General features: G+C 34.1%; 1 protein-coding gene across 3 annotated transcripts in view; it reads left to right on the plus strand.

The window, feature by feature from the left end:
* The window catches only part of LOC115441217 (forkhead box protein P1), a 118534-nt gene that overhangs the window by 37146 nt on the left and 67146 nt on the right, over positions 1-14242 (plus strand). For 2 of the 3 annotated variants that reach the window (XM_030165906.2, XM_037438634.1), the window contains exon 2: positions 6399-6541. In XM_030165906.2, coding sequence (XP_030021766.1) covers positions 6497-6541 — 45 coding nt within the window. In that variant the 5' untranslated portion in view covers positions 6399-6496. Of the gene's footprint in view, positions 1-6398; positions 6559-14242 lie in introns of those variants that run through there. The other variant, XM_037438639.1, reaches the window with a different exon arrangement.

The following is a 14242-nucleotide window of genomic DNA, read 5'->3' on the forward strand; positions in this document are numbered from 1 at the left end:
ATATTTACAACTACCAGTTTATTCACAAGCTTTAGAAAGGCGTGCAAGACAATCGTGTCTCATTAAATCCATTTCAATCGTTTTAAAACGTGAAAATAAAATTCGAACATGAGTATTGCCGACCTGCCGAGTCGTTCTCTGCAAACAACAACATTTTTGTGTACCGTCCTCGACGCACACAGCCGGCTGTGAAAACACAGCCGCATACGTACAAACACATACACACATTCACACACAAAACAAACCAGGAAACGTCTAGCGAAAAACAAACAAGGGTCTTTGTGTTGTGTAAACAATTGGCTCGCCGTATGCAACAGGCGTGACGTGGGGCTCGAAAAAACAATACTACAGGTTACCACATACAGATGTCGCTATTCGGCCAACGCTCAACTAAAACACAAGTTAGTTATAGTTGTGTGCGATAGATGGCGGTGTTATTCAATTGTGAAAAATGGCCATAAATTCTTATGCTAATTTTAGAGCCAAAATTTAGACCTGTACGTATAATCATATAGTTTTGACATTGATACAACCTTATTAAACGTTAAATATTCCAATCGACGATAATTAATGGACTCATACAGTAAGGATAGATAGGCAAACAATCGGATTTTATAATACATTCCTTTGTAAAGGAGATATCCAAAACTAAACGAATTCGCTGTAGTTCATGAGATAAATTTATAGTACTAATTCCTAAAATTAACTTATAAATGCAAAAACAAAAGTAACCATCGCAAAAGTTTAATAATTCAGAATATTTATTCTGCGTTGAAATAATAACTCAAGTTTTATAATAATAATCTTCCATCTTTATTAACAGTTTATTTAAAGCGATGTAAAAATCGGAATATAATCAACCAAATCAGAAGATAAATGGAGATTCGAAACATATTAAAATATTAATAATATTCACGGAAACTCAAAATTTTAACGTTCACATCGTAGACAACTGTTTTATTTTTATCTCTTTATAACATCAGTTATTTATATTAACTATTTAAATAAAACCTCCTGCGTTGCTTATTCTTCACAAAGCAACGACATATGAAGTTTATTTTTTCAATCAATACAAAATATAATTAAAATGTTATAAAATCTATCAATTCATAGAATAAATAATTATTTTTATTAACCGTGCTAGAAATAATTCTATTAAAGATAATACATTCTTTTTACATATATTATTTATATGAAGCCCACGTGTACCTTAGAGTGGGTAAGCGGAGATGTAACTTACACACTTAGCTTTTGGTAAACTTATCATTCTAAGATATAACAGGGCAGCCATATTAAACACTAATTAAAATCTCGAATAAGTCCTATGTTCTTGCAAATTTAAAATAAACTCTCAAATTGCCCAACCAAGATTTCACTACAACCGTACAATATAGATAATAGATATCCAGCTTTAATCAAACGTTTTTTGTTTTTAAATTTATGCGCCATGGCGTTAAATCTATGGTGCCACACTCGTTTGTTTGTAGAAATGTACCAAATATTGTACAAATATTCGATCTTCGCGAGTATTAATGTGGTTTCTATTTTCTCTAGTTCCACTTTCTGCATTGTCTGTTAGCTTAATTGTGCAAATATTTATGGCTCTACTTTTGAGATTGTCAAAATTTTAAGATTATTTGCACTTGAAGACGCATGTAAAATCTAATTTATTTATTTTCCCAATTGCTTATGCTCATTGTTAATGATAATTTCAATTGATTTCATTAATAGGTGTGCCTTACTTAACTATACAAGAAATCAAATATATTTCTGAATTCCATGTGATTTATTTATTTGCGAGCAACTCAAGACTTAAAATTGTTAGATTGTACACAGAAAACTTATACTATGTTGTAATAATTACAGCTTTAAAAACGAGGAACGACATTCTAATCCATGAGAGATATCAACAGTGAATTCAAAGTTAAATCTGCGTGCTACCATGGCCAGAATGCTATTGGTTCTTGCCCTGATCCTGCGCACTAGAGAAGGGAATCGCTAGCGCATAGTGGCGAAGAAACAGTCCACTCTAACATCAGCAAACATACCAGAAGCGCTACAGAACCATGGCAGCTCCAACAGCATTCTGAAAGCATTATACATAATGCGAAGGTTGCTATAAGAGTTATGAGAATACTAGCCCATAAGCTGCCTGTATATGATCAGCAGTAGTAATAATAATTTATCAATTCGTGGAACTGCCACAGTATCGGAGGCTTGGTCACACGCCCAATGTTTGTTATATGACACATTTGGAACATGGGCTTGTATTCTGACGACTAGATTCCACAAGGAATTTTGTAAGACAAACAGTATGGTGTTTTATTTACGGGCCTAGGAAATTAACTATAGTACTTTCTAAATGAAGTGATCCAAAGTATTGACTGATGGAAGATGATCTCTCACCAGGCACAATTATGCCGGCCTGTTTAAGATGTTGAATTAAATTTAAGCAATTTTATAGTAAACATGAATGTTTAAAAGAAGAGTGGGTAAATAAAAGAAATAATACTTAGTTTAAGTGGATTTTGATGCTGGTACGACTATAGAATACCAGGAGTTAATAAATAATCTTCAAGGTTATTGAAGTATCCAAGACTACTCTTTCATGGAATATTTGGGATCCAAATCTTAATGATAAAACCTACTCAATAACATATGTTCATAAGATTTTTCCAACCCGAATAACAACAGCATGATAAGCTACCTTAAACATTCTTAGTAGAGCCTATTTAACAGTGGGACAGTGTAGACGGAGCTGGTACCAAAACAACAGTTTTTATATCAATGTAGTCGAACTTTATATTTTACCGATTCCTTATATCAAAACCTCGTGAAATCCACACAGTACATAATTACAACCATGTTTAATGAAACTTCGGGTAACGGAACACAAGTTTTGACTATCGGGTGACTGCCAAAACAAGTGTTGTTCGGCAAACGACCAGTATAACTGGATCTCTAGCTCTACAAACTTATTTAACCGTTAAAGGCCTTCGCAACTGGATGTTTTGCGTAAACTAATTATTTAGGTAACCTGTTTTCTAGAACATTCTGATTTAAATTAGTTGTTTAAACAGTCACGTGCTTGTTTTGGAAATATTTAAAAATGTACAAATTACGAATATTTCTTAGTTTTTAGAGCGTCTTGGTCGACGGAAGATGAAGTTCTGCATTTTAAGTGATCAGACATTATCATTAGGATTAGTCTAGTGTTCATCAGCACTGGTCTAGTGGTATTGGAGGGGGTGAGACCATGCTCCTAATTAAAATCGATGCATAGAACTATACTACGTTTAACATTTTGATATATATTTTTTATATGAGCACCGCAAAGTGACTCTGATGGTAAGTTGAGTAGGGTCCAATAAAATATCGACTGAACAGAAATGATTATCCGTCGACAGTCCACACAATAATGTCGGTCTGTGAGACCCATATACACAGGCTGATCCCGGAACGCGACGCACTTACGTGGGCCGCTATGACGGGTTTTAACACCTTGTGTACGGTATTCGCTATCCGGGCGGATATAGCATATCCTACCACCAGCAGAACCAAACCACTGCCACTGCAGGTCTTGTTGGGTGCAGGTGTAGACAATCTAATCGCATCAAGATGGAATTTAGTATACGAGAAACTTAGTCAAACGTTCTGCCTACGACTCTGTGTGTTGGAGTCAAAACTCACTCAGTCAGTAAAACGTGCCTTCTTAGTAGTTTCATTTATTGTTTAATCTAAACAATTACATGTTAATATTCAAAAACAATAATAAACACGTAATTGTGTTTAGGAAGTGTAATGAAATTTTAAATGGCTTCTTCGAATTACGAGTAGGACATAAATATGAGAATACACAAAAATATAACTTAACTGCAGAAACGTGTGTATATTTTGCAAATAAGACATTTAAGTTTGTCCTACGGCTGATTAGACCATAGTCCACTACGCTCGCCTAATGCCGATTGGTAGACTTCACACAGCCTCAAAATTCCTATAGAAAACTTCTCAGCTATGCAGGTTTCCTCATGATGTTTTCCCTCACTATTAAAGCAAGCGATAATTCACAAAGAATACACACATAACTTAAGAAATCAGAGCTACTTTTGTGTGTCCTTGGGTTTTGAACCTGCGGAAATTCGCCTTGGTACTCAGTTTTGCTCCCAATTAAGTTTTCAATTATCAAATATAAAAAAGGATAAAATTGTTAGATGATGCATGATGGATTTTGATCATTTAATACCAACTTTGGTCTTAAAACGCTGGAATCGTTTTGGACTTTTACAAATATCCCAGTTGTAACACGATCCACGTATTTTGCTTATCTATACATTTAAACAAAAATATTTTGTTTCAAACCCTTCAGGTGGCTCGACACATAATTCAATAAAATGTCATATGTCAATAACAACTTCATTGGAATTTGCACTTTATCACCATGAACTTATTACTTATTTTAGAATCCTTGGTTCAGGGTCGTTGCGGTTACTTATTGGCTGTTTGAAAATTAGTCATAGGCTATAGAGGCATGACAATATTTAAAAAATAATAAGGTTTGTTTATGTAAAAGTGTTGTGAAATGTGTGCGTGACTGTACTTGTGGATTAAGGGTTCTGTATTTAAAAAAAAAAATAGTACCCTTCTACATAGAATCTCACTGGAGAAGTTAGAGTGATATTTATTTATTTGAACAGCCAACAAAACATACATCATACACAGTTTTTTTAACAATTCCATAAGTAATTGCTGCTGCTGTTTTAATTACAGGCTGTCACAGCATGAACATAATATTATACTTTACCTACGCCTGAAGTGCTGTGGAAATTATGTTCCCAAACCTTATTTAAGATAGGCATGCTCAATCAAATATTTCTTCATGGTGATGATTAAGATCACAAATGTTATCGTTCTTTGTGCTGATGAAAAATTCTTAGGCAAATTATAATGAGTCATTTTTCAGTTGTCTAAATATAGCACATACCCACGCCTTTTATTTTAAGAAGGGTAGGCACGTTTATTCCGTCCCATGATGTGATAGGAGGCAAGCCTATCGCCATCTGGGACTAATTCCAAACTGCTGACACTCAGTAGAAAAATCTAACATCACTTTGCCCGACCCGGGGATCGAACCCGAGACCTCAGCTCTGCAGTCGTGCCGTGACATAACTACGCCACCAAGGCAGTCTAGATAAAGCAAAAGATTTGAATTTTATATCCTTAACTAACAAGTCAGAAAACATTTTAATATTATTAATACTAGAAATTCAGGATTTCAAAATTCTAAGATAGTGAGTGTAAAATTTCCTTCATTGGTTAATCGAATACATTATTAATTAAATTAAAAAAACTTTATTAACACCTAAAAAATGATTTAAATAAATGCCTATGTATAAACTACAATTTAATCCAAATGTTATCAAAATATCTTACTTTGATCAAAATAGACATTATTTTCAATAAATCTTTTCCAAATTATGAAAACGAAATTCACAAAAATAATACATATTATCTATTTAAATCTAGTTTTGACACAGACATAAATTAATATAACTAGTTTTCTCTTCGGCGATGTCCGCCTAGAAATATTGATTTTGCAACAAGTTTTTATATCAAATAATTTCCTGATTAATGGCTATAAAAGGGTTTAGGTCATAAAAGATATTTAAATATATAATATTGCGTATGTATCGCTTTTATGATATATTTTATTGCTTTTCCGTGGTCATAATTTTTGTTGGTTTATATTTAATAAATAGTCTTTCTACTGTCCAAAATCTAAGTAGGGTTATTACAAGAATGTAGTACGTGTAATTAGGAATTAAGGAAATTAGAAATAAGCAAGTATAATTAATAATTAGGTACCATAAAGTAGTTAAACCATAACCGTAAAAATTAATTATCATAATTTCAATTTTGATACTTCATTAAATAAATTGTGTGCATGTCGCTAAGGCAAAAGATGACCAGTTACTAAAATTGTCATCATTATCTGCTATGCCATACAATAATTTGAACTCCAAATTTCTTGGTGATGATGCTTCTTTACATATCAATTTTTCCATACCAACATATAACCCTCGCCTTTCATTTAACAAGTAGCAACTAGCAACTCTTAGCAAGATACAAAGGCGTATTTGCAATCATTCAACATTCCATTTTTAAATATCGAAAAAATAATTGACAATTCAAACACCTATATTCATAAACATTTTTTTTGTTTGTTTTACTCCTTAAAGAGAAGGCAAAGGTTTTCAGCCATACAGCTTAGTCTGACTTCTTTTATACGTCTTCTTTATTACAATTTAAAGGCCAGTGCCATGTCTAATATTCAATCATAAACACAGCACACAAACATAACCACGGACAAGAGTTTATTATTGTTATTTTTTTTGTTACAGTGTGTTCAAAACATCTGTGCTTATTCGTACGGTGGCGGCGCATTGTGACGGTTGCCAGTTAGTGAAGTGAGAAACTCAGTGCTCAGTGGCGTACCTGGATGTGTCTGCTTAGGGGAGAAGATGGTGACCACTTAGATGAAGCGGTGAGTTTTTTTTAGCGGTCAGTTTTGTCCCGAATTTTCCTGACTTTGTTGCTTTAAGAAAATCTTATGTTAGTACTGGGCATTTGAATTGGTCAAGTTTCTCTCGAATTTTCCAGACTTTGTAGTTGCTTTAAGAAAATCTTATGTTCTTACTAAGTATTTGAAGGGGTGAAATAACTAAATATTTAAGGGTCCGTTCTGTCCCGATTTTCCTTGACAAACTTGTCGGTGATTTAAATTACCATTAAAATTAATAAATTCTCAGTTTTATAGAACAGGGTAAATACAAGGGAACGAAACGAAATTTGTATCTGTAATAGATAAAAGATAAAATAACTGGACACACAGGCCGGCATAATTGTGTCGACTGATGAGGGATAACCATCTATCGTCAGTCGACTCTAGCTGGACCCCACTCCGCTTACCATCAGGCGCACTGGGGTCACATTGCCGCGCTTATAAAAAAATACGTAGTTTATTAAGGCGATACCTCAAGGTCCATTTATCGCCTTAAATAAATGATGTACTAATATATCTTTAAAAAAAAGCCACTGTAATTATTCTAATAATAATTTAGATAAAATTTTGTTATTTATGGTCGAGTTGAATTCTATCACCTCGTTTCATCATACTGAATATCCTAACTTACTAACAAACATCGAAGGCTACACGGAGGTTATAAAAGCAGGAAATTTTTCAACTTCATTCATCGATTCAAAGGCATTTTTGAAAATTCAACCTTGAACGGATTAAACGTTAGATATTATATTATTTCAATACCCTGGCCCTATTAAGCGGATAGGCGTCTAGTAGTGTCGATTGACGGCGCATGATTACCTCTCGCCAGTCGACACAATTATGCTGGCCTGTATGAAACCGGATATACTCGGGCCGATCCCGGAAAGACACATTCACTAAACCGCTAAACTTACTTCACATTACTCCATGACGTTATTTATAATTTATTGTTATATTTTATACAAAATAGTTAAAATATTGCGTACACAATAATTAGTAAAGCCGATGATAACAAATATATTCTATTATTGCTATTGTATTTGGTAAAATTAAAAGATCTGAATAAACAGGCCGTCATAATTGTTACGACTAGGGATAAAGCGTTAGTGGACTACTTACACCTCACTTCACTTACCAGCAGGTGTTGGTTCACTTTGCTGTATGTCAAAAGTTTAATCCTACATATACTATAATACCTACTTTTATTATTCGAATATAGTTATGAAATAAAGAAAATACACATTACGCCTGTATTCCTGATGGGGTAGACAGTGGTGCAACCATTGAATCCATGTTTGGTCTGTGCGTTCTGTCCCATGATGTGATAGGAAGCGAGCCTATCGCCATATCGGAGATGTATTCCAGACTCCACGCTAATAAAGCACAAAAAGCCAGTAACTCGTAACACGGCGCAAAAAAATACGCCACCGAAGTAGTTTTATATAAATAGCTAAATATATTAATTTTTTGGTCTGTGTGGAGATATTTCCCATATTAAATATAGGGTACATAATTGCAGAAAATATAATCAATCAAAATACCAATATAAAAACAATTTTTCGATTCTAATTGACAAATTATTTTAAATACTTGAATTTGATTTCTAACCGGCCAGCGCTCTATAAAATTAGAGTGCTGCCTTAAACAGTATACCAACCTCTTCCATAACTTGTGAATATATTAGTAGTAGATATATTAGTAATTAAGATAAGATCTTATACTTATTTTGTGGGCTGGGGAGATTTTCGAGCGACCTGATAATCTTGATCATAGTAAATGTCACTTTTCCATGACATTATCTCTCGCACCAGCTATGATCAGGACCGGAAGTATGTCTTTAGAGATCAAAATTAGTTTCTAAAATAAGTCTTTAAATGGAATGTGTCGGCCTACGTCATTTTTACTGAGGATCAAGGCCAAATGCAAATTTACTTATTGGAATAAAACTATTTTCCGGATATTATCGTTAACCCCTATCTGAAGCCGCTATACTTATTTATAATATTATTAGTAACTAGCGACCCGCCCCGGCTTCGCACGGGTGCAATATTTCTCCAATATTTAATGCATGTTATTATACATACAAAACCTTCCTTTTGAATCACTCTATCTATTAAAAAAAACCGCATCAAAATCCGTTGCGTAGTTTTAAAGATTTAAGCACACATAGGGACAGAGAAAGCGACTTTGTTTTATACTATGTAGTGATTTAGGACAGGATGATAATGTTTAAGGTATGATGGGGCTGGCATGTTGGAAATGTCACCAAAAGCCTCTAAAATACAAAGGAATAAAAAAAACTTTTTTCCAGATATTATCGTGTTTCTTATATTATAATTTTCTTCGTATCGAAGAGTTTCCAGCCTTGATGGTCATGGGGGAACGCGATAAAATCCAAAAAATGCTTTATTTCAATGTCTAACATTCACGTAAACATAAGTAACTTTATGTAAATTTTGTTGCTAAAATTTAGACTATTTTTCTAAAATGAATAAAGGATTTTTATGTTTTGATAATACATTAGTAAATACATATTTCTATAATAAAATCATTGAAACTAGCTTATGTCCAGTAACATAATGAGCTTAATCTGAATTAGTATTTAGATCAAACATGTCTTGTAGTAACACCAAAAATACTTAAATTACTTAAGGCCCAAGCAATTCCCAAGCGTTTGATTGGAACCGTTTGGCCTCGAGTATTCGTTATATATACGGCGCACGAGTTACGGTTATATGCAAAGATTTAGGGATAACTTCTTTAAAAAAAAAATAACCAAAGTAAACACTGAAGAAATATGACATTTAATATTTTTTCTATAATATGTATTATAAATTTCTAATAGCTTCTAAAAATAATGTTATCGCGCTGTTTTGTTTGGGCTAGCGTCAAAATTTATGCTAATAATTTTAGCCGTATTTTCGTCTAAAAATATTCTTATCAGTAATCTGTATTCTATAAATGTCAAAAACATATTAAAAATACTCCTCATTTAGCAAACAAACCTTGGATACCAGAAGTATTTAGGAAGTGGAGATAGCTTAGACTTATTGTTACTTAAGGATATAAAATAGCACAAAACAAATTAATAATAATCGTGCATGAGTAAAGTTTGATAATTCAAGGTTTTACTAAGCTGTTATTAACTGTTGAAATAGTAATTTAAATGTAGTACATATCGAGTTCTAGGTCTCTCGTGTGCGAGTCTGGGTCAGGTGGAAGGTCTATTGTGACCCCAACACAGGGATAAGTTGTTTTTCATATGGTAACGTGGATTCAATACACTTGTTATGAATTATCGTGCAACTTAAATTATTTGGGGTGATGTGATGTCTTCAAAAGATGGCCTGCAGCAGGTAGTATGTTTTTTTTTATTGGTTTAGAGACAAACGAGTAAGCGATACGCCTGTTGGTAAGCAGCATCCGCCCATAGAATTTGCAAAGCTAAAGGCACAGCCAAGCCGTTGCCTATCGGAAGTTGAACACTCATTTGTACGTAGCGGATTGTGAAGGGACAAATTCGGATTTATTCTGTAGTCTCCGGTATAATTCCACATATTTTTAAGGAGGCAAGCGCAGGGTTTATTTGGGTATCCTTTATATAGGTCAGTCAGAGTCTCAAATCAGAAGTCACGTGACTTACAAATAGTTCGAGAGACTTCCGAGTCCGACATAACCATTTTTTCACTGGTAACCGTAATTTCCATTTGTTTTGCAAATCAAGGTCGACATACGAGTAGCGCGTAGCCCTTGTGATCTTATAGAATTCCTCAAATACTCTTATCTTCTTATAATTGTATGTCATTTTAAGCTAATAAAACTTATTTTATTTCAATTTCTTAGAAAATCCAAACGTAACTCTGACGTCAATATATTTTATGCCCAAAATTGTACAATTATATATTGTTCTATACTGGTTTGAAGGACATTGAAGCAAATTTAATTGCTGCATAAAACTTCATAGTTCAAATTTTTGAGTAGTGTTAGTTTTCTTTATGAGGTTCATTTGTGGTGACCATTAGGCGAAAAACGAGTAAGTTTTCGTCCTTCAATTTTAATACGAAAATAAAGAGTATTCTTAACTGTATATAGCGCCATCTATCTTGCTATAGAGACAACAAGAAGTTGAGATTTTCCATGGGAAATTAATTATGGAATATTTGGTCATGTTTAGGGACCCTTCCACAAGTTATAAGTTGATTTTGTTTGACAGTATAATATCTTAAATAGCTTATGTAGATATCATTAGTAGTACACCTTATTTGGGAGCCTAGATTAGAGTGTGACTTTTGTATTTGGTCGGCTTGTACATTTATATGACGGGTAGCATGAAACATTAAAATATTTCATAATCAGCCATCTAACATTATGTCCCATTGCTGAGAATAGGTTTCCTTTACTAATTAAGGTTAAGTAGGATACTTGTTACATCCGAATAGCGGCCATCGTACTCAAGGTTTGAATCCCGCCACAGTGACACACGTATATCGCGTTCCGGGATTAGCCTGTTTATATCCGGTATCAAATAGGTATACATTTGTCGACTGACGAGGGATATCTCTCGTCAATCGACACTCTCAGCTCGTCACTGCAATTCAATGGCTGCCGCTGTCACAGGCCATAATCACACGCCATAGACTATACCTAACATTTATTAACATTATTTAATTGGTTTCCGGATTTTATCGCAGATTTTGCATTTTATTTTTCTTCCTACGTTTCGAAGACTGGAGCCTTTACAGTCACGGGGCGGACTGAAGTAGGTAAGAAAGGAAAAAAACGTTCGAAAGGAAGGAAAATTAAAATATAAAAAACCGGGACCAAATCCGAAAACTAGTTCAATTTTGATTTGTAACATTAAACTTATATCATTATTATTTAACTATCTATTATTTTTCAATGCACTTTTCCGGGATTAAAGTAGCTCCAATAATCAGGGTTTTATCATCAAATACCCACATATCTGTCCTTGCATTGTAACAAACATCAAAACATTAGAATATCTTTCCTAACCCCGCTAAGGTCGGAGCTTAAAGCTCGCGAATCGTCTCACGTGTAACCTCGCGAGCTTCTAATTAAGTTCAACGCAACCTTGCAACGGACACGTTATATGACTTGTGAATAATAATTTCCATAATAACAGTTTACTGGTAATAAATCCTGTTTGGTTAATGTGTTTTCAAAAATACGGTGTTAGGCCGTGGCTGAATGACCTATTATTTATGTAATTATATTAACCTGAAAAGTTTGTTTGTTTGAACGCGCTAATCTCAGGAACTACTGGTTCGAATTGAAAAAATCTTTTCGTGTTGGATAGCCCATTTATCGCGGAAGATATCTAATTTATTTAAGTAATAATTAAATATTCTCATGTACCTTGACTTATCATAAGTGCAACTATGTTCGCCTACGTGATGAATAAAGTATTTTATTTTATTTTTTGTTTAAGACCATAGGCTATATAACATCATGTTGTCACCAATAGGAGCGGAGGATTAATGAAAAATATTGCAAAAAATGGGAAAATTTATTCCTTTTAAGAGCTTTCGTTGCGTGCGCTGCGTAGACGGTTAAAGTTCCATAAATGTGTATGACGGCATTATTCTCTTAAAAAAGTTCTAAAAATATATATTATAAAACTAATAACGATGTATTCAATAATTTGAGACGCTGGAAAAGATAGAGACTACATTCTATCCCGAGGAAATATATAGCGGGATTTTTATCTCAGGAAAATGTTAACCTTGAAAGACACCAACGCGGGCGGGACCGCCAGTAAAAGCTGATGAAAAATAATATAAATGTAATTATATAACCTCAAAAACTTATTAATTATAATGGAAAAGAAATACTAATCGACTAAATTCAGTTCTAGGGTCGTACATAATGTCATTGCTTAAGTTTAGTTCTGAAACCAGTTCTGAATTCTAAGATGACATAATGATTTCTTATGCAAATGTTAGACATTAAAATAAAACTATTTAGCGGATTTTATCGCGGTTTTTGTATTATAATTTTCTTCCCACGTTTCGAATAATATGTAGATATTGTAACTGACTTTTCGGATGACTATCAGTCCGCCCTGTAACAAGGCTACAAAGCTTTCGAAACGTCGAGAGAAAATCATAACACAAATCGCTGTAGAATCCGCAAAATAGTTTAATTACTTAGTCTGGCCATAAATACTGTTACACTTAATTATAAAAAAATATTACATTTGAATTTCGAATCTGTCATTTTTATACGATTGTTCATTGTGTTTTCTCATTTTGGCGCCAATACATTGTAAAATATTTTGCGATATTAAAATGGTGTGGGGTGATAAAGAGAACCGAATCGCTGTGATAGCATTACACAAAGTAGGTATGGAGCCAAATGCAATTTTTAAAACTCTCCATACACTTGGTATTAGTAAAATGTTTGTGTACCGGGCTATTAATAGGTACAATGAGACCTCCTCTGTTTGTGACAGAAAAAGATCTGGCCGTCCACGTAGTGTTCGTACGAAAAAGGTGGTCAAAGCAGTAAGGGAAAGAATTCGAAGAAATCCTGTCCGAAAGCAAAAGATTTTATCTCGGGAAATGAAGATAGCACCTAGAACCATGTCGCGTATTTTAAAAGATGACTTAGGACTTGCAGCCTATAAGAGACGCACTGGCCATTTCTTAACTGATAATTTAAAGAAGAATAGGGTGGTAAAATCGAAACAACTACTGAAGCGGTACGCAAAGGGAGGTCACAGAAAAATTTTGTTTACGGATGAGAAAATTTTTACAATTGAGCAACATTTTAACAAACAAAATGACCGTATTTATGCTCAAAGCTCTAAGGAAGCTTCCCAATTAGTCGACAGAGTGCAACGTGGACATTATCCGACTTCAGTGATGGTTTGGTGGGGTGTTAGCTATGAAGGAGTGACTGAGCCATATTTTTGTGAAAAAGGTATCAAAACATCGGCACAAGTGTATCAAGATACCATTCTTGAGAAGGTAGTTAAGCCCCTTAACATCACCATGTTCAATAACCAAGTATGGTCCTTCCAGCAAGACTCGGCGCCGGGTCATAAAGCTCGGTCCACGCAGTCTTGGTTGGAATCGAACGTTTCGGACTTCATCAGAGCTGAAGACTGGCCGTCGTCTAGTCCCGATCTTAATCCGCTGGATTATGATTTGTGGTCAGTTTTAGAGAGTACAGCTTGCTCTAAACGCCATGATAATTTGGAGTCCCTAAAACAATCTATACGATTGGCAGTGAAGAATTTTCCCATGGAAAGAGTGCGTGCTTCTATTGATAACTGGCCTCATCGTTTAAAGGACTGTATTGCAGCCAATGGAGACCACTTCGAATAAGCTTTTTATATTTTTAATTGTTTTATATTTATGTATTAAACTGACACACTGTAAAAGTAATAAATGTTATTTGCAGTTAACAATTTTCTTTTTTCTTTATTACAATATTTATGGCAAGACTAGGTATATTACAGTGGCAAAGCGTCTATACAACCTGATTCCTACCGGATTCCCTTTTTGGTTATTTACGTTTGTTTTTGTTTTCTGTTAAATTGGTCACGACATGTAAACTGAGGTATTTTTAGCTTCGGGTTACCTTTTGAACAATGTCATCCTTTACCAATGTTCTAGTATCAAAGGTGACATTGAGTTAATACTTCGACATATACTTGAA

Source organism: Manduca sexta, chromosome 3 (genome assembly GCF_014839805.1).
Source record: "Manduca sexta isolate Smith_Timp_Sample1 chromosome 3, JHU_Msex_v1.0, whole genome shotgun sequence".
NCBI lineage: Eukaryota > Metazoa > Arthropoda > Insecta > Lepidoptera > Sphingidae > Manduca > Manduca sexta.